This window comes from Humulus lupulus, chromosome X, assembly GCF_963169125.1.
Source record: "Humulus lupulus chromosome X, drHumLupu1.1, whole genome shotgun sequence".
Taxonomy (NCBI): Eukaryota; Viridiplantae; Streptophyta; class Magnoliopsida; order Rosales; family Cannabaceae; genus Humulus; species Humulus lupulus.
Window position 1 is genome coordinate 6,212,743 of NC_084802.1, and position 22,228 is coordinate 6,234,970.

General features: G+C 36.5%; 1 protein-coding gene across 1 annotated transcript; it reads left to right on the top strand.

The window, feature by feature from the left end:
* The first annotated feature begins 19,351 nt into the window (after positions 1-19,351).
* Positions 19,352-22,205, top strand: LOC133804674 (replication factor C subunit 5). Its single transcript, XM_062242819.1, has 9 exons — positions 19,352-19,635; positions 19,868-20,084; positions 20,341-20,420; positions 20,523-20,682; positions 20,997-21,078; positions 21,254-21,383; positions 21,479-21,542; positions 21,627-21,695; positions 21,850-22,205. The coding sequence occupies exons 1-9, from the start codon at positions 19,437-19,439 to the stop codon at positions 21,944-21,946; spliced, it is 1,098 nt and encodes a 365-aa protein (XP_062098803.1). The 5' UTR covers positions 19,352-19,436; the 3' UTR covers positions 21,947-22,205.
* Positions 22,206-22,228: the final 23 nt, after the last annotated feature.

Sequence of the window (22,228 nt, forward strand, 5' to 3'; positions counted from 1 at the left end):
TGTTAGGAGCTGCTCATGACACTCAATCATCTTATAGTTCAACGGGTTATTATTAATTTTGAGAGGTTCTATATCATTTTTTACATACAGTCTGAAATTTAGAATACTTGTATGAATATTTCAACAGGCTGTCCAAAATTTCGACTGCTTGTCTAATGATTTTGATAGACAACTTGATATTTAGACTGCCTATTTCAAAATTTCGATAGGTTGTCTGAAATTTCGACTGTCTGTCTAATAATTTCGACTCATGGTCTAAATGTAACGCCCCAACTCCAAGGACCGCTACAGTGCACATTGCAAACAGTGCTAAACTCGCTAATCGAGTCGTTTGGCCATAAACGTGTAACTAAGCATGACTAGCGGTTTAGGGGTTAAAAACTTTGGTTAAGGTATAACATTACACTAGAACGTTTACTGTATACATTGGGATCCCAAAAATATAATTTCAGAGTTTATTACAAGAAAGTGTTTACAACAGGCCGTTCTAAGCGGCAAAACAAGGTTCAACCTTAGTTCCACTTTCAAACCTCGCCCAAGTATTGGTCGAGCAGCTACATATGTACACGTCATCACCTAAGCTCTCCAACTCAAGGATGGTCCAGCTTCCTTTTGCCTTTACCTGCACCACAAAGCACCCGTGAGCCGAAGCCCAGCAAGAAAACTCATATGCTCATAACACAATCATATCATGATATCAAATCATATCTGGCATGCCTAGCAACCATAGCTCTATTCAGCATGCAAATGAATTCAAACAGATGCTCGGGTATCCAGGATAAGAAGTCCTGGCCTTCTGATAGGAGGACTATCAAGTCAATCCTAATCAGATGGTTCTGGTAAACCATACTGAGTGACCGACAAGCGAGTCACTAATTCAAATGGAAGGGTGGCTATTGGGTAAGCCTCTAACCTTCAACAGGTTCTGGTAAACCATACTGAGTGACTGACAAGCAAGTCACTAATTCAAATGGAAGGCTGGCTGTTGGGTAAGCCTCTAACCTTCAACAGGTTCTGGTAAACCATGCTGAGTGACCAACAAGCAAGTCACTGGGGCCTCAGTGCCCAAAGCCATGCATATGATGATCAAAATGATCATACAGAGCTCACAGCTCTGATCAGATGAGTGAATATCACTTTGAGGTCCTGGTAAACCATACTGAGTGACTGACAACCAAGTCACTAGGGGCCCAGTGCCCATAGCCGTGTAACAACATCGTTACCTAGCCTTTCCCGCAATGGCTCTAAATGATTAGCCTTTGGCTAGATAAATGCTTGTTTATATTCATCGAACTTGAGGTTGGTCCTGCATTAATGCTCTTTGAGTCATTCAATGCAGAGGGTCGATTAGGTCCAATCGACATAGCTTGTGTAGCACCCACATTATTTTGATATATATAGCCAATAATCACATGATTGCATTGCATTACATATCATACAATATGTATAATTTGAGCATATGCATATTCTTATAAGTGTTCTCATGTATAAGTATAAAAGTTGTGTATGTGATGTCTATATGTATGCTCAATATTATTAACCTTGTGGCATTTGAGTTGTCTTTTATGGGTGTTTGATGTGCTCAAGATATAAGAAAGTATGAAAAATATGGACAAGGCATGGAATTAAGTGATGAAAGTGAGATATAGAAGGCAAAATAGGTTAAGTAGTGAAAAATAGTACAATGTCGATTACTAGTATTTCGGTGTAAAATTGAGTATTTATGGATTTACCAAATGTAATCGAGGTATGATTTAGGTCTCATTGATGATGTAAAAATGGTTTTAGAACCATTAGATCAATTCTTGATGGGAGGTATACATAATCAGTGGTATTGATACAAAGTCAAAACGAGCTTAGCATAAGTGCGCTACGCTCGATCGGGTAAGCATAACTATTGGGTATGAAGTCATATGGACCTAAGGTTTGGTGTGAGTGTTTTACACATAAGGATAATAGGCCTAGCAGATGATTAAGTCGAAATTATTGAAGTGATAAGGTTTTCATAAGTCAAAAGGTGAAATGATGAGATGAAAGGTGTCAACTTTTGACAATAAGGCTAAATCATTGAAAATAAGGAATTTTCATCAACCTTATCACTTTGCACGACCATTATTCTGAAAAACAGAGAGAAAAGAAAACCAAAAACCATTTCTTGGCTGGTTTGAAGAAATTCTAAGGAGATCCAAGTGAAATCAAAGCCAAAGAAGTAGATTAAGCTTAGTTCTAGCCTTTTTATGGTAAGTTCTTGTACTTGGAAGTTAAACTATGTTTTTTAATTTTTCTGAAAGCTTATATATGGTGTTTTATCCTTTTTAAGATATTTCTTGGGGTTTCCAAGTGGTTGGAGGTTTAGAAAAGCTTAAAGAGATTGTTTTCGCCGAAAAGTTGCTCGGTAAGTGAAATTTTGTGTTTTATGAGGTTTTTGGGGTTCTTGGAGTACAAGATGATTTTTGGTTATTTGATTGAGTTTATAAGAGAGTATATATGTTTATAAATGTTTTAATAGATGTGGAGACTCATTTAATTTGGATGATGATCTAGGAGATAAGAATTTTATCAAAATCGGTATATGATAACTTTATGATGAATCATGTTGGTATTTGGGATATATGGTTATGGCAGGTTAATTGATGTTGATTATTGGTGGATTTTGATATTTGAGGATAGCTAAAATTAAGGGGAAACTCTGTCAAAATTTCCCCAAATGTCTAAGATAAATCTAATGCTCGATCTAGGTGGTTTAAGGCGTTTTAGGCATGTTTTGGGTATGAAAGTTGATATGATGTTTTATGGGATTTTGTATTATATGTGTAACAAGCCCTGCAGGCATTGACCAATTCAAACAGTGTGCACAATATTAAGGGGCCCAAAATTTAAAAAGAAGTTGTATATGTCCATTGATATTGGGTAATCATTAGCATTGCATGCATTACTTTGCTTACTGAGCTTTAGGCTCACAGTTGTCTTGTGTTGCAGGTAGAGAAAGAAATATGTGAATGATATGAGGAGAACTGAAGCATGGTCCTGACCCTGATTTGTACATATGAACACATCGACCTTTTTGTGGGTTATTTCAGTTATCAGTGAGATGTTTGTAATAAAGTGTGAAGTTATGTTTTGAAAATAAATTGGGTTATTTAATAATTATGTATAATATGTTTGAGACACACTTTATGTTTAATGTAAATAATGTGAAATAAGTTTTCAAGTTTAAAAAAAAAAAAAAAAAAAAAAAATGTCCAGACTTCCGCAGAAATAAATTATGATATAGTTTTAAAACGTAACACCTCAAATATGGTTTTTAACTAAAATAAGTGAGGGTGTTACAAGTTGGTATCAGAGCGCCATGGTTAAAATGTTCTTGTAGACCGTTCATATGTACACATTGAGGAAATGATAATGCTCAGTTCATCTGTAAGTTTTATGTGTGCATTTATTATGTGCTGGTTGCATGCATCATGTGCTTTATTGGCTAAATGACATAAGTTATGGACATTTTGTCTTAAAAGATATATAATAACACAGATGGATCATGAACATGGTATGGGGGCTACTGAAGGCTCTTGCAGCAATAAATATGAACAAGAAATGGCTCAACTTCGAGCGGTGGTGAATAGACAGGCTGAACAAATTGAGAAGTTGTTAGCAGAACAACGACAAAGGCAAGCACCAACACCACCTACTGAAACTCCAACACCTCCACAAGCTCCACCTCCACAAGCTCCACCTGCAGTGCACCCCATGGAACCATTATATGAACGGTTCCGAAAACAACGCCCACCAGTATTTGAAGGTAGCACTGACCCACTTGACGCACAAGACTGGAAGAGTTCTTTAGAAGACATCTTTGAGTTCATGCAACTAAGTGACAGGGAAAAAGTTTCTTGTGCTGCACATACACTTAAAAAGGATGCTAAGATCTGGTGGGAAGTGGTTAAGCAGACTAGAGAAGTGAATCAGATGACTTGGGCAGAATTTGAACTGGTCTTCAATGAGAAGTTTTATAATGAAGCTGTGTTGACTGCCAAAGTAAGTGAGTTCACTAGATTGCAACAGGGGAATCTATCAGTGGCTGAGTACGCCAGGACATTTGACCGGTTAGCCAAGTTTGCACCAGACTTGGTTAACACTGAAACTAGTAGAGTGAATCGATTCCTGGAGGGTCTACAACCAGAATTGGCTAGAGATGTAGATATGGGACGTACAGGGCCTCTTTCTTATGCTCAGGCTGTGGAGAAAGCTTTGAGAGCTGAACACAGAGAAGAAAAAATAGCAAAAGCTAAAGCTGCTACTAGCATGCCTCGTAGAGACACTCCATTCAACAAAGAACAAAGCCGCTTTCACAATGACAACAAAAGAGGGGCCCAGAATTTCCAATTTAGACAAGGACAGAATAAGAAATTTAAAGGAGGTCAGCAAAACAGGCAACCTGGATTCCAACAAATGCCACGATGTCAAACTTGTGGAAAGAATCATTTCGGGGAGTGCAGGCTTCTAACTAAGAGCTGCTTCAAATGTGGCAAGGGGGATCATTTTATCAAAGATTGTCCATTGATGAAGAACCGACAAATGAAGGATGAACCTCAGAGGACAAATGCTAGGGTGTTCACGATTACTCAGGCTGATGCTGATACCAACAACTCTGTTGTGTCAGGTGATATTTTTGCATCTGGTATTCTCACTCATGCATTAATAGATTCAGGTGCCACGCATTCATTTGCATCATTGACATATGTAAAAAGGTTGGGTAGATCGTGTGAAAAATTGTCAGAAGTTTTTAGTACAATGTTACCATCTGGAGAGATTCTGTATTCTACTCATTGGTTGAGGGGGGTTCCTATTTGCATTGATGGTAGGGAATTATATGCTGATCTAATAATGTTAGAGATGGCCGATTATGAGGTGATTTTGGGTATGGATTGGCTTTCAAAGTATAATGCCACTATTGATTGTAGAAGGAAAACAGTGATATTTAAGCCTTCAGAGGAAGATGAGTTTATGTTTACTGGAGCGACATCAAAAAGTTGCATTCCATTAATTTCTGCTATGAAGGCCAGGCGACTGTTGGAAAGTGGATGTGTGGGTTATCTCGCCAGTGTGGTTGACACGTATAAGGAGCAAAAGTTAAAACCGGAAGATGTACCGGTAGTTAGAGATTTCTTAGAAGTATTTCCAGAAGATTTACCGGGATTGCCTCCAGACAGAGAAATTGAATTTGTGATTGAGCTACTTCCTGGTACAGCCCCTGTGTCCAAGGCACCTTATAGAATGGCACCAGCAGAACTAAAGGAATTAAAGATACAGTTGCAAGAACTCCTGGATAAAAAGTTTATCAGGCCTAGTTTTTCACCATGGGGAGCTCCGGTGCTATTTGTGAAGAAAAAGGATGGGACGATGCGAATGTGTATTGATTATAGAGAATTGAACAAGTTGACAATCAAGAATAAGTATCCACTTCCTAGAATTGATGATCTTTTTGATCAATTACAAGGAAGAGGAGTGTTTTCAAAGATTGATTTGAGATCTGGGTATCATCAATTAAAGATTAGAGAAGAGGATGTACCAAAGACCGCATTTCGAACTCGGTATGGCCATTATGAGTTCCTTGTGATGCCATTTGGATTAACTAATGCTCCAGCTGCATTCATGGACTTGATGAACAGGGTGTTTAAGGACTACCTTGATAAGTTTGTAATAGTGTTTATTGATGATATCTTGGTGTATTCTCGATCCCAAGAAGAACATGAGGAACATTTGAGGTTGACGTTGGAGAAATTAAAAGAAAAACAACTCTATGCCAAATTTAAGAAATGTGAATTTTGGCTAGAGAAGGTGGCATTTTTGGGCCATATAGTCTCAAAAGATGGTATTGCGGTGGATCCATCAAAGATTGAAGCTGTTAGTAAGTGGAATAGACCAACAAATGTTTCAGAAGTAAGGAGTTTTCTGGGATTAGCAGGCTATTACCGAAGATTTGTTGAAGGATTTTCCAAGATAGCAATGCCATTGACACAACTCACGAGGAAGAATCATAAGTTTGAATGGACTGAAGCTTGTGAGAAAAGTTTTCAAGATTTGAAGCAAAGATTGGTTTCTGCTCCAGTACTTACTATTCCATCTGGATCAGGAGGACTTGTGATTTATAGTGACGCTTCAAAGCAAGGTTTAGGGTGTGTGTTGATGCAGAATGGCAAAGTCATAGCTTATGCTTCTAGACAATTGAAGGACTATGAACAGAAGTATCCAACACATGATCTGGAGTTGGCAGCAGTTGTTTTTGCACTAAAGATTTGGAGACATTATCTGTATGGTGAGAAGTGCGAAATATATACCGATCATAAAAGTCTCAAGTATTTCTTCACTCAGAAGGAATTAAATATGAGACAAAGGAGATGGTTGGAGCTAGTGAAGGATTATGACTGTCAAATACTTTATCATCCTGGAAAAGCAAATGTAGTTGCAGACGCACTGAGTAGAAAGTCTCATGGTAATGTGTCATTTTTGAGGAAACTGACAAGACCACTTCAGGAGGACATGTGCAGAGCGGAGATTGAGGTGATCACAGGAAGATTATCAGTGATGACTATTCAGTCTACCTTGTTAGAGAGAATCAAACAAGGTCAATGTGAGGATCCTTACTTGGTGGAACAAAAAGGTGAATTGGAAAGTGGGAAGGTCAATGAGTTTAGTGTGTCATGTAATGGGATGCTAAAGTTCAAGGAAAGAGTTTGTGTCCCTAATAATGAGGAGTTGAAGAGAGAAATCCTTACCGAAGCTCACAATACCTTGTATTCAGTACATCCGGGGATGACCAAGATGTTTAATGACTTGAAAAGACACTACTGGTGGCCCAACATGAGAAAGGATGTGGTCGAGTTTGTAGCCAAGTGTTTAACCTGTCAACAAGTGAAAGCTGAACATCAGAAACCTGCTGGTTTACTACAACCAATACGGATACCAGAGTGGAAATGGGAAGAGATTACTATGGATTTTGTAGTTGGATTGCCAAAGACTTCTAAACAACATGATGCTATCTGGGTTATAGTAGACCGATATACCAAATCAGCACACTTTCTTCCGGTACGCATGACTTATACTATGGATCAGTGGGCTGAATTATATGTTCAAGAGGTTGTTAGACTTCATGGAGTGCCAGTATCTATAATTTCAGACCGGGATGCTCGATTTACTTCATTGTTTTGGGAAAGTTTGCAGAGAATATTGGGCACAAAATTGAAGTTTACTACGGCATATCACCCCCAATCTGATGGACAATCTGAAAGGACCATTCAAACTCTTGAAGATATGCTTCGAGCTTGTGTCCTAGATTTTCAAGGATCATGGGAGAAGTATTTGTGTCTGATAGAGTTTTCTTATAACAATAGCTTTCATGCAACGATTGGTGTAGCACCGTATGAAATGTTATATGGCAGAAAATGCAGATCACCAATTCATTGGGATGAAATGGGAGAAAGAAAGTATCTTGGTCCAGATCTGGTCAAAAGGACAACTGAAGCAGTAGAGAAGATAAGAAAAAGAATGTTAACGGCTCAAAGTAGGCAAAAGAGTTACGCTGATCGAAAGCGAAGAGATGTGGAGTTCAACATTGGGGACAAGGTATTTCTGAAAATTGCCCCTATGAAAGGAGCAATGAGGTTTGGAAAGAAAGGGAAGTTAAGCCCAAGATTTATTGGACCTTTTGAAGTATTGGAAAAGGTGGGAAAGGTAGCCTATAGACTGGCATTACCGCCATCACTGTCAAATGTCCACGATGTTTTTCATGTCTCATTATTGAGAAAATACGTGCCAGATCCTTCACATGTGCTAAACTACGAGCCAATAGAAGTTGAACAAGACCTAACATATGAAGAAAAACCAGTGAAAATTCTTGACAGAAAAGAGAAAGAGTTGAGAAATAAGAAGATTTCACTGGTTAAGGTCTTGTGGAGAAGTTCAAACATTGAGGAAATGACATGGGAACGGGAAGATGAAATGAGATCTAAATACCCAGAGCTATTTGGGTAAGAGAAATTTCGAGGACGAAATTTTTATAAGGTGTAGAGGATTGTAGCACCCACATTATTTTGATATATATAGCCAATAATCACATGATTGCATTGCATTACATATCATACAATATGTATAATTTGAGCATATGCATATTCTTATAAGTGTTCTCATGTATAAGTATAAAAGTTGTGTATGTGATGTCTATATGTATGCTCAATATTATTAACCTTGTGGCATTTGAGTTGTCTTTTATGGGTGTTTGATGTGCTCAAGATATAAGAAAGTATGAAAAATATGGACAAGGCATGGAATTAAGTGATGAAAGTGAGATATAGAAGGCAAAATAGGTTAAGTAGTGAAAAATAGTACAATGTCGATTACTAGTATTTCGGTGTAAAATTGAGTATTTATGGATTTACCAAATGTAATCGAGGTATGATTTAGGTCTCATTGATGATGTAAAAATGGTTTTAGAACCATTAGATCAATTCTTGATGGGAGGTATACATAATCAGTGGTATTGATACAAAGTCAAAACGAGCTTAGCATAAGTGCGCTACGCTCGATCGGGTAAGCATAACTATTGGGTATGAAGTCATATGGACCTAAGGTTTGGTGTGAGTGTTTTACACATAAGGATAATATGCCTAGCAGATGATTAAGTCGAAATTATTGAAGTGATAAGGTTTTCATAAGTCAAAAGGTGAAATGATGAGATGAAAGGTGTCAACTTTTGACAATAAGGCTAAATCATTGAAAATAAGGAATTTTCATCAACCTTATCACTTTGCACGACCATTATTCTGAAAAACAGAGAGAAAAGAAAACCAAAAACCATTTCTTGGCTGGTTTGAAGAAATTCTAAGGAGATCCAAGTGAAATCAAAGCCAAAGAAGTAGATTAAGCTTAGTTCTAGCCTTTTTATGGTAAGTTCTTGTACTTGGAAGTTAAACTATGTTTTTTAATTTTTCTGAAAGCTTATATATGGTGTTTTATCCTTTTTAAGATATTTCTTGGGGTTTCCAAGTGGTTGGAGGTTTAGAAAAGCTTGAAGAGATTGTTTTCGGCGAAAAGTTGCTCGGTAAGTGAAATTTTGTGTTTTATGAGGTTTTTGGGGTTCTTGGAGTACAAGATGATTTTTGGTTATTTGATTGAGTTTATAAGAGAGTATATATGTTTATAAATGTTTTAATAGATGTGGAGACTCATTTAATTTGGATGATGATCTAGGAGATAAGAATTTTATCAAAATCGGTATATGATAACTTTATGATGAATCATGTTGGTATTTGGGATATATGGTTATGGCAGGTTAATTGATGTTGATTATTGGTGGATTTTGATATTTGAGGATAGCTAAAATTAAGGGGAAACTCTGTCAAAATTTCCCCAAATGTCTAAGATAAATCTAATGCTCGATCTAGGTGGTTTAAGGCGTTTTAGGCATGTTTTGGGTATGAAAGTTGATATGATGTTTTATGGGATTTTGTATTATATGTGTAACAAGCCCTGCAGGCATTGACCAATTCAAACAGTGTGCACAATATTAAGGGGCCAAAATTTAAAAAGAAGTTGTATATGTCCATTGATATTGGGTAATCATTAGCATTGCATGCATTACTTTGCTTACTGAGCTTTAGGCTCACAGTTGTCTTGTGTTGCAGGTAGAGAAAGAAATATGTGAATGATATGAGGAGAACTGAAGCATGGTCCTGACCCTGATTTGTACATATGAACACATCGACCTTTTTGTGGGTTATTTCAGTTATCAGTGAGATGTTTGTAATAAAGTGTGAAGTTATGTTTTGAAAATAAATTGGGTTATTTAATACTTATGTATAATATGTTTGAGACACACTTTATGTTTAATGTAAATAATGTGAAATAAGTTTTCAAGTTTAAAAAAAAAAAAAAAAAAAAAAAATGTCCAGACTTCCGCAGAAATAAATTATGATATAGTTTTAAAACGTAACACCTCAAATATGGTTTTTAACTAAAATAAGTGAGGGTGTTACAGCTTGCACTAAACACACTAGGGTTGTCATGACTAGTGAGTTAGCACGATGTGACCAGTGCCCAATACCACTGCCAAACCTGACTAGTGAGTCACACTTCACAGTTGATACTAGCACCTTTGCCAAACCTGACTAATTAGTCAGTACCATGCATAAGTCAGCAATGCTATCAATGTGTATCATATGCCAATTATCCAAGAACAGGGCATTCATCATGCTTACCAAACAGTTGCTAGCATAATTATGATCGTGCACAAACACAGAGACTCAAGCTCTGACCATTCTCATATTCATCAATCATGGCATGCCCTAATCACATGTTTCTCGTGCATCACATGCATCACACTTAATCACCCAGCATGCCTCAATAACAACCATATGCAAATGGGCAAGATTGCCAAGCATTCATTACGCTATCAATGTTCACATTCAACATCCAACATGCATCAATCACAGCCATGCATGTCACACATGGGGTGCAGTTTTCCTACCTTGGGTTCGAGTAAGAATTAATAAAAGATACGACCTTTGAGAACGATCAGTCCTTTGATCATTTAACGGTCACCTAGTCATAACCAAAAATATAGGATACCATCAATGAAAATGAAAGCAAAGGTTTCCAAACCAAAACCCAGCCTCCGAGACATCAAACACTACCCAACCGGGTACTAGGTTCAACCCCGAGGCCTAAGGTTAGCATCCCCAAGTAAAAAACACCATTTTGGGCTAAAACGACCTAAAGGGCCGCGACCCTCCCCTGCTGCGCCGCGTCGCGGCGCTCAGCCCAGACTAGCCAAAAACTCAGCACGAACTCAATTTTTCCCCTGTGTTTTTCCTCTCAAACCAGCCATTCAAATCAACTAAAAACCTCTTCCAAACACTCATTTAAACCTCCAAACATCACCCATAACTCATCCTCATCAAAACCAAAACTTATCATCAATCAAAACCTCTTCAAATCCACACTTCCATCAAGAAATCAAAAACTAAAAAACTAAAGAGAAAAACAGAGCACCACCTGAGTTCAAGACTAAAACTCACCTCAAAACCAGCTTTGAACCTTCCTCAACAGCTGAACTAAGTCCACAACCTCAGCCTTCAAGTTCCCTAGCTTAATATCCCACCTTGAGCTCAACAACACCAAAGAAGAGATGAAGGGAAGTGATGTACGGGGAAGAGGAAGAGAAACCCTGTTTTTGTTCTGTATTTTCTACAGCCTCCAAGTCATGTAAATCTTTAAGGTCAAATGACCATAATGCCCCTAGGCCAATTTAAAAGCTTCTAAACACTCCCAAGGGTAAATTCGTCATTTCCAACCTATACCGTTAATTATAATTAACACTCTCAAATTCCCGCTAATCTCAACATTCTCAAATGCCAATAAATCATACCCCATTACCCTTTAATTCCCGGTAATGTTCTAATCATCAAAATGACCCCGAGACTCACCCCGAGCCTCGAACTAAATCCCGTCATGACTAGACTGAAAACTTGCATCTCATGATCGTCTCATGTCGAATGACTCGAACCAATCCACATATAATGTGGTAAAATTATAATTCACCCATATGCATGAAATTACACAATTACGCCCCAACGGCCAAATTACCAAAATGCCCTTACATTTAAAATATGAGCCCATATGCATGCATTCACCATCATATAATAATATAATTCACATAAACATGCATATAATCATTAAATACCATAATAAATCAATTATGGCCCTCCCAGCCTCCTAATCAAGGTCCTAAACCTTATTAGGAAATTTGGGGCATTACACTAAAATTGTGAAAATGTCCAAAAAAGGATGTCCAATAATCAAAGCTAAATAAAGTGCATGTCGTCATTATTGGATTATAATTAATAATTTTCAAATAAAATTTTGTTAACCAACCATCACTTAATGATTAAGGATTGAGTGGCGGATATCATAGTAAAACTACTAAGAAAGGTCAAATGTAATTTCAACCATCCAAAGTAGTAGGTTTAACTATTTTAGGATTATTTTGAAGCATCAAAATCACATATATACAAAATAATATTGCATTGAACCATAGAGCATTAGATGAAAAATACAAATCTCTACTTTGGGACATTCATTGCATAATTTGCATTAATTTTAGACCACGTGTGCACTTAACCAGGGAAAGAAATGCTTTTCAGTAATAAAAATGGATATGAGTAAGACATATGATCGAGTTGAATGGTCTTTCTTAGAGATGGCTATGCTCAAACTTGGTTTTGCCACGCCTTGGGTTAATATATAGATGAATTGTGTTCGTTTTGTTCCTTATTCATTTAATATAACGAAACTATACATACAAACCCTTAATAAAACTTACATTGCGAAAATACCATAACTTTTTTAGAAAACTTGTAGAAATAAGAGTTACTTACATAAAATATCAAGTAGGATATGGGATCCCATTGTCTTAAAAACAAAACATAATTTAAAATAAAAGGAGTTACATAGCAAGTGCGGAAAAATACATGTAAAACCATAAAACAAGACTACATCCTCGAAAATCGAACACTCGACTCCTTGAATCCATTCACCACCGATACACATTCCCCAAGCATCCACGAACCTTACCGCCACTGTAGCTACTTTCCTGCACATATAAACAAAAAGGAATGAGCCTAATGCCCGGCAAGGAAAATCTAACACATAGTTCATATACATAAATTTCATAAGAAACATAAAAACATAACATAACATAACATTATACTTATATCATACACATACTTTAGTGGTCATTATTACTTGGGGTCCCATAGACTAAACAAGTCATATACCCATGAGATTAGTGGGGTCCTACTAGCTAAGTAGGTCATATGCCCATAATCTATTTGGGGTCTTGTTAGTCATATGGGTCATATGCCCAAGCCTACAAACATACATATCATAACACTTATCATAACATAAGAAACATAAGATAACATATAAAACATATAACATATGAATTTCTATCCTATTTTCCTTACCAAAATACCGGGATAAGAGGATAGCGCTGGGACTTTGGAACACCCCTAAAACCATTATGAAAGGGTGAGTTTAATGAAGAAAAGGAAATGAAAGGAATGGAAGGACTAAACCATTGAGAAACATACTTACCAAAAACTTATGTGCAAGTTCTTAGATTTCCTAACCAAAATAAGAATAAGGTTAGAAGACTATGAGAAAGAAAATAACATAATACCAATGATCTAGAGTGTGGAAATACCTTGAAGACTTGTAAGACCAATCTAAACCTCATCCGAAATACTATGAAACCTTACTTCCCCAAGTGTTTGATAAGCTTATGATGATCAAGCTTGTGATTTCCCCACCCAAGTGTTTAACTCTCACACTCACCTAGCAACTTGCAGTGTAATGCCCCGGATTCCCTATTATGGTTAATGGCTGGATTAGTAGGCCGGGAGGGCCATAACTGTTTAATTATGCCATTAAATGTGTTTATGCATGTTTATGAGAATTATATTATAATAGAATATTAAATGCATGCATGCGAGTCCACATTTGTTTACAGGGGTATTATGGTAATTTGGCCCGTTGAGGGTATAATTGTATAATTATATGTGCGATAATGATATATTGTGAGACCACATTATAATGTGGATTGGTTCGAGTATTTCGACATGAGACGATCTTTAAACGTGATTTATCGGTTTGGTCATAACAGGTTTGAGCTCGGGGCTCGGGGTGAGTCTCGGGGTGATATTAAAGGTTATAGCGTTACCGGGGATTTTAGGGTAACGGGTTATGAAACATTGGTGTTCGAGGATATTGAGATTAGCGGGAATTGGGAAGCGTTAATTATGATTAACGGGTTAAGCTAGAAGTACCAATTTTACCCCTAGAGTAGTTTGAAAGGCTTTAGATGACACAAGGGCATTTTGGTCTTTTTAGGGGTGGATATATATGAACTTAAGTGGCTGAAGACTGTAGAATAAAACAGAGTAAAACAGGGGTTAGTTTCATTTCTCTTCCCGTACAAATTCCTCCATTTCCTTCTTTGGTGTTTTGAGCTTTAGTTGTGGATTCAAGCTAAAGGAACTTAGGGCTGGATTGGAGACTTGGTTCTGCTTGTGTGGGAAGTTCAAAACAGGTTCTAAGGTAAGCTTTGACCATTGAATTCAAGTTAAGCTCTGTTTTTGTTCTAGCTTTTGAATCATGAGTTTGATGTGGGAAGTGAGAATCAAAGGAGGTTTTTGGTGTTAGTTGATTGGGTTTTGGTGAGGAGGTGTATGGGTAAGGTTTAGGGGTTGAATTGGATGTTTGGAAGAGGTTTAGAGAGGGTTAGAAGGTCTGGTTTGTGAAGGGAAATGCAGGGTTGAATTTCTGGTTCGTGTGTGGCCGTTCTAGCTTTTCTGGGTTGGGTGCCGCGGCCCAAGCGCGTCTGGCAGATAGGGCTTGGGGGCGTGCCGCGGCACGGCTTTTTGGGGCCGCGGCCCATAAGGCCAAACTTTGCTAAAAGTGGTTTTTAGCTTAGGGATTCAGACCATAGGCCTCGGGGTTGGACCTAGTACCCGGTTGGGTAGTATTTGAGGTCTCGGAGGGCTGGGATTTGGTTTGGGAAACCCCGGTTATCATTTTTATTGATGAATCCTATATTTTGGTTATGACCAGGTGACCGTCGAGGAATTTAAAGGTTGATCGTTCTCAGGGGTCGTTCATATAATTATTCTCACTTGAACCAGAGGTAAGAAAACGGTGTTTTAGTACAGTTGCACCCTGTATAGATATATGACATGCGTGGTTTGATACTTGAGGCATGTTGGTTGATATATGTGGGCGTGGATTGCATATTAAATGCTGTTGAACGTTGGTTACCTGTTTGAGACACTGACTAGTCAGGGACCGACTCTAAAGTCGAGAATCATGCATTGAATGGCTCTATAGCATTAATGCCAGACCGACCCTAGGGTCGAGAAACTTATAAGCGCTTGCCTGGTCTACGACTAGATGATTATAGCCAAGGTATATGACCCCGGTGACTGTCTGTCACAAGGCTAAGGGACGTTGTCCATAGTTTCGACTCTAGAGTCGTGAGGAAGGTTATGTTGGTGACCAATCACCATGCACCTGTCCTGATCAAGCTTATGAAAGAAATCACCTATCAGTTAAGCCCTGGTGACCCTATCGTCACATGGCTAGAGGGAGTGATGCTCATTACTGTGACTTTTGGCTATTGTCACCTATTTGTGGGACTGATAGTCCTGAGTGGTTATTATGAATGTTGTTGATATTACATCATGTTTTATTATGTTTTCTTGCTGGGCCTTGGCTCATGGGTGCTATGTGGTGCAGGTAAAGGAAAGGAAAAGCTTGGCCAGCCTTGAGTGGAGAGCTTGGGTGATGTAATGTACATACAAGGCCGCTTGACTGCCACGGTCAAGGAGTTCTCAGAGGGACTAGGGGTTTACCCTATTTTTGCCGCTTAGGCCGGCGGGGATTGTAAATTTGGAACTGTAGCAACTCTTTTGTATTACGAACATCTTGTAAATATTTTAAAAGGCTCATGAGCAGTTTATTTACTTAATGAAAAGTGCCCTTTCCTTTTTACTGGTTTTGCACCTTAACCTGTTAATGACACCTAGATCACATTTTAACCAAAGGACTCGGGTAGCGGGTCAAATTTCCGGTTCACCGTAACTGTTCTGGGGTAGCTAGGGCGTTACATGTAGCCTCTGAACTTAGAGCAAAAGGTGAATAATGGCTCGATACTAGGTCCTATTTATAGAGTTTAGGAATGAAAGGATCTTAATTTCACTTGAATAAAAATAATGGCTTTTTAGGTGAAAATAATTTGAATAATCGTTCAGCAGAGGCTGAAGACTCGTTCAAAAAGGTGCTGGACTTATCAAGAGGTTGAATGGCTGAATGGAAAAAGAATTCAAAAACTTTCAAAATAAGTTGAGAGGGGCGATATATCGCCCCCTGTAGGCGATATATCGCCTGGGCCAGTATGCCCGAGGCAGTCGTGCATCGTTTCGTGTTTTCCGTATCTACGTGCTGCGATATATCGCCCCCTATAGCTACGATATATCGGCACACGCTGATTATTTAAATACGAAATTACACATTTTTAGCTAAGTTTGAATGGAGTAAACAACCTTGACTAAGCCCTTAAACGTATTCAAAGCTGCTGACTGACCTTAGAGCATTCAAACTTTACCCTTATTAAATTTAATCCTCAAAATACTTAATCCTTTAATCATCCATACATAACATGTGCTTAAAATCCTATTGGTTCTTATCTAAACCATATAGTATAATAAATATTATCCGTAATATCAGCCATATTAATCAAACCTTAGGTTAACACTAATATTCTTAAACTATAGGTTAAACTTAGAAAATCTACAAGTACTACTATGAGTGTCCAAATAATTCCCGGTCTGAACCAAAAATCCACAGTCATAAAGATAATACTATAAATACTATAATACTACTATCTAACTAGCTAAGTAAAGTTCTTGGACTCTACATTTTCCATATTCTTTATCAAACTCACGTATAATGGAATCAGACCACGCTTTTACCATGTAAAGAAACTAACAACGTCTCTACTATTATTTATTGCAATCAGTTCAATTTCCACCATCATCGTTACCTTGTAATTTAATTCTATATCGAAGAGGATGCGATTGATTTCTATAACTTCATAAATATGTTCAACTAACTCCTCAAAAGTGAGGTTAGTTTGTACCAAACTTGATATTGATCATGAGCCATTTGAAATCCATTTCCACGAGTCTTCATTCTTTTTCCATAATCCATCACATAATATTACAATGTTTTTCGATGACATATGAATAAAAAATACGACAAACAAACAAATATAAATTATTGGTATTACTTAAATTAAAATATTATAAAAGAAAATTAAAATCTGAAAATCCGACGCCCTGTTTGAAAATTCGACAGTCTGTCTAAAAATTCGATAAGTGGTCGAAATAAATGACATGTTGTCTGAAAATTCGACATGTGGTTTAAAATTTAGATTGGTGGTTGAAAATATACTACGACTAGTCTGAAATTTAGATAGCTAGTCTGAAATATCAGACAACCTGTCAAAAAATTAGACAAGTTGTCGAAAAATTATGGGTTTCTCTATCCGAAAATGGCCGAAACCACCATTAAAATTTTCAGATTTTCAAGCTTTAAGCTCCATAAAACTCCAGAAATAAACCAAATTCCTTACTAATACTTTCAGTCTACTAAAAAAATAATTTTATACTTTTAATATACAAAAACAACATCAAATTTTATCTAATATTATTTTTAATAAACTAACCTTGTTGGCCAGATTTGTGGAGATGCGTGGTGGCGGCTGTGAAGGGTAGTGGTCCCCGGCGACTATCCCAGGTGGTGGTGGTGGCGGGATGGTGGTTGTGGGTGGATGGGTGAGATGAGTGAGGAAGAAGAAGATAGTTTTAGGGTTTTTTTGTTTTAATTTAATATTATATTATTCTAAGGGCAAAAAGGGTAATAAAAAAGTTTCATTAATAAAAGATGTCATTTAACTAAAAATTATGTAAAGTAGGCCGCCATAGTACAAAATGCATCATAAAAATATGACATTTACACCAATTTCTCTTAATACAATAATTTTTTTTGGGAAATTTGCAGCAAAAATCATGAAGTAGTTCAAAAGGTTGCACTTAAATCACTAAGTAGTTTTTTTGGTAGAAAAAGTCAATAAGTTGTCTAAAACATTGCGCATAAGTCATTAAGTAATTTTTTTGACGACAAAAATCACTAAGTAGTCTAAAATGTTGCACTTAAGTCATTAAGTAGTTGTTTTTGTTGCAAAAATCACATTTTACATTAGTTTTATTTCAATTTTAATTAATAAATAAATGTCTTAAAATATATATTCATAACATCAATATAATAAAAAAAATCTCTTTTAAAAATAATTAATAATTTTAAAATTTATAATATAAAAATAATATTTAATATTAGTTAGTTAAATTAAAATTTAAAAAATAAATCAACTTAAATTGAATTAAAACTTAGTTTATTTTAAATTAAATAAAGTACAATATTTTAAAAATATTGAGTATATTTACCACAAAAAAAAGTTTGGGTATAAAAGTGCAACATTTTGAAGACATTGAGTATATTTAACGCAAAAAAAAAAATTAAGTGTAAAATTGTAACTTTTTAAAAAACATTGAGTATTATAGCCGCCATTTACTCAAAAATAAATCAACATTTACACGTGTCAATTATAGAGCTATATGTTTGCAATAGTGTGAATGAAATAGTGTCGGAAGCTAGTACTCCTCAAAAAAAAAAATGGAAAGCCAAAATGGTATAAATCTTTAATTAAATCAAAATCTAATTTGAACATAAACAAAACATTACATTACTCCAACAACTAACTTAGACGATCTCCAATGCAAGATGTAAATTGTTAATGCTATGTTTGGTACAATATTTGCAATTGTGCTCCAATGCACAAAATACCAAATTAACACAAAAAAGTCAATAACTCATTTGATATTGATTAAGAACATACAAAAATAATTTTTTTTATTATCTAAATCATGTACTTCAAGAAATTTATCATTAAAACAATAAATAAAAAATAATATATGGATGATCATTAATTGTCAACTACTCAATTTTAGTAATTAGTGACAATATAGTAAATAAAAAAGTAATATTTATTGATGTTGCTAAATTTGGCACATGTTATATTTTGTGCAAAATTTGACACAATTTTTTGAACACCATTGAATTTATATTTTTTATAATACGTGTTAAATATAGTATTGCATCAACATTTTTGACACTTCATTATAGATGCTTTTAGTTTATCTTTCAAAGATTTTTCGAAAAAATGAGCAAGTGTTTTATGGGTTTTGTAGAATGTTGTCGTTTTCTCGAGCATATGTAATTTCTACATAATGCTGTCGTTTTTATAAACTGATTCGTTTATTTCATTGACGTATTTTTCGGGAAATGTCGTTTAATAGGAATAATGTCGTTCTTAAGAAAGTATGCCGTTTTCTAACATTGGAGTCCTTTTCCGAAAAAGATGTCGTTGTATCATATTTGTGTCGTATTCCATAATAATGTCGTTTTATCTAAAGGTGTCGTTTTATATGATTTGCTTCGCTTTTCCAGAACAGTGTCGTTTTTCCTGAAAGGATGTCGTTTTCTGTAAAGGTTTCGTTTATATCATTAGTGTCGTTTTATATGATTTGCTTCGCTTTTCCAGAACAATGTCGTTTTTTCTGAAAGGATGTCGTTTCTCAACTGGGGTTTGTTTTGGCGCCATAATTTATGAGAGAGTTTAGGCGCTTTCACCTTAGCTCCATCTCTCACTCCACACAGCTCCCACTCGCAACGCTTCCGTAGAAAGCTCAGAGCTTGGACACCCCACCACCATGACTGAACTCATCTCTCTCATGGACATCGACGATGTCGGCACCGGAGGTGGCGATGCCACTAAACCCCTTTCCAAACCCATCAGTGATCCCAAAAACGTCGCCACCTCCGTCTCCGCCAAAGCCGCGCCCTGGGTCGAGAAGTACCGCCCTCAGTCCCTCGCCGACGTCGCCGCTCACCGCGACATTGTTGACACCAGTCAGTTCTTTCTCCCCTTTTCCCCATTTTTCAATTTCTCTCTACTTAGGGTTTTTTTAACCGATTTCCTTTTCTATTTGTATTTTTCGGATTTTCTGTTTGGTTCTCGGGAATTTGTTTACTTTCCTCATATGGGTATTTGCTTAATTTCTTTTATATCATGTTTTCGCGCGAACCCATTCATCATTTTAACTATTTTTTCCTTTTTCTTCTTGTTTTGGTGTGTGAACAGTTGATAGATTAACCAATGAGAACAGATTGCCGCATCTTCTACTGTACGGCCCTCCTGGCACAGGCAAAACTTCGACCATTCTTGCTGTGGCGCGCAAGCTTTATGGGGCTCAATTCCATAACATGATTCTGGAGTTGAATGCTTCTGATGATAGGGGAATTGATGTTGTGAGGCAACAGATCCAAGATTTTGCTAGCACTCAGAGTTTCTCGTTTGGGTATTTTTCTGTTTTTGATATTATTCTTTTCTTTTACCGGTTATGAATAAGATGGTAACATTAACAGTAACACTAGAGGTAGCTCAAATGGTCAGCACATAGTTTGCTTCCACAAGTCTGAGTAGCAATTGCCGTAGTTTCCATCCTTAAAAATTGTAGATATAGGTTAGGCGGGGAGCCTAGTTTAAAAATAATGTTAAATATTTACAATTTTTTTCATGATTCATAACTGATATTTAAAGGTTTTGGTTGACAGTGCAAAGGCATCAGTAAAATTGGTATTGCTGGATGAGGCAGATGCAATGACAAAAGATGCTCAATTTGCTCTGCGAAGAGGTACTGTATAGTGCTGTAGTATTTCAAGTTCTTATAATTTTTGGTAACAAATACTCCTAAAGTTGCCTCATTTGCCTGTCAATTATTGTTTGTGTGGTGCAGTGATTGAGAAATACACAAAGAATACAAGGTTTGCTCTTATTGGTAATAATGTCAACAAAATTATTCCAGCACTACAGTCACGATGCACTCGTTTTAGATTTGCTCCTCTTGATTCTGTTCATGTTACTGAGCGACTCAAATACGTAATTGAGGCTGAAGGGTAAGTTTTATATCCCTTCAAATTTAATGTAGTGTTTTTATCTCTGGTGATTTTGTTGATAACTCAGAGTGGGGTTTAGTTTGTGTGACATTATTTTGGATTGTGGTTTGCAACACCGGTAAATTTTGTGTGGCATTATAAATGCTTTATCTGTGGAGTGTGGTATAACCTTATTTAGAGAAGATTACCTTTGTTGTTCCGGTAAATTATTTTGGGAGCTCCCATGGCACCCCACCCATTGTTTATTTTATTCTTTGGTTTTTGTAATTGAGATGAGAACTGAAAAGCTCCTCGACAACTTTTTGTTGAACTAGGCTCGATGTATCTGAGAATGGCTTGGCAGCACTTGTACGGCTTAGCAATGGTGACATGAGAAAGGCTTTGAACATCTTGCAGGTTATTTAGATCGCTGCTCTAATTTGCTCACATGTGTTTTAACTTTCTTGTTTTTAAAGTAAATTTGTTAAAAAGAGTAAAATGCTTGAAATTTTGAATTATAATTTCTTCTTTGTTGTTGAGTGGACATTAAATGGCAAATGTTCTTTTTCTTTTCCTTCCTGAATGTGCACAGTCAACACATATGGCTTCACAGAAGATAACAGAAGAAGAAGTGTACCTGTGCACTGGAAACCCATTGCCCAAAGACATCGAGAAAATATCTCATTGTCTTCTAAATGAGTCATTTTCAAAGTGTTTTAAAGGTAGATAACCTTTTCTTGTTACTATGAACACTTAATCAGTTATAATTAATGAGCTATTATGTTCTGTTTTTCACATTGCATCTCATTCATTTCAGATATATCTGATATGAAATCAAGGAAAGGATTGGCCATAATAGATATTGTACGAGAAGTGACAATGTAAGTTCTTTTGCATGGATACTAGATGTCCTACTATGATAATTTTACTGCCCCATTTGTTTAAGCAATGTGCTGTTTGAACAGGTTTGTCTTTAAGATAAAGATGCCCGCAAAAGTTCGCGTTCAGTTGATTAACGATTTAGCAGATATAGAGTATGTTACACATGCCTTGCTCCCTTTATGAACTCTTTTTTTTTTTTTCAGTTCTTGAATGCAACACTTTGATCCAAACTGGTTTTTAATCACTTAAATAAAAAAAATATAGCCAAGGCCTTTTCTAAAATTGACATTGATTGTATGTTTGCAGATACAGATTGACTTTTGGGTGCAATGACAAGTTACAACTTGGATCGCTTATTGCTTCATTTACACAAGCTCGATCTTCTCTAGTGGCTGCTGCATAGTAGTAATCTGTCTAATTTTTTTCTCATCAACTTTCTTTTTAGGCAAAAGGGTTTGTTTCTCATTTGTTCATTGATGCAAATGTGGATATGATGCAAATTTGGTGATGTGCTTGTGGAATAGGGAAATGGCTTCAAGGCAGAATGAAAAAAACCTTATCTTGATGTTGCTTGCAAGTAGTGAGAATTTTAAAATGTAAAGTTTGTTAATTTGCAATGGAGCCTAAGTCAAGATGCCATTTATATATGTACAATATTTTAATGGGGGAATTGAAATTTGAGTGA

What these genes read in the sequence shown, in the direction of transcription:
- LOC133804674 (XM_062242819.1), top strand. Translation starts at nt 19,437, where the DNA reads ATGACTGAACTCATCTCTCTCATGGACATCGACGATGTCGGCACCGGA. An exon ending in AGGCTTTGAACATCTTGCAG is followed by an intron (nt 21,079 to 21,253) that starts GTTATTTAGATC and finishes GAATGTGCACAG; the next exon opens with TCAACACATATGGCTTCACA. An exon ending in ATTGTACGAGAAGTGACAAT is followed by an intron (nt 21,543 to 21,626) that starts GTAAGTTCTTTT and finishes CTGTTTGAACAG; the next exon opens with GTTTGTCTTTAAGATAAAGA.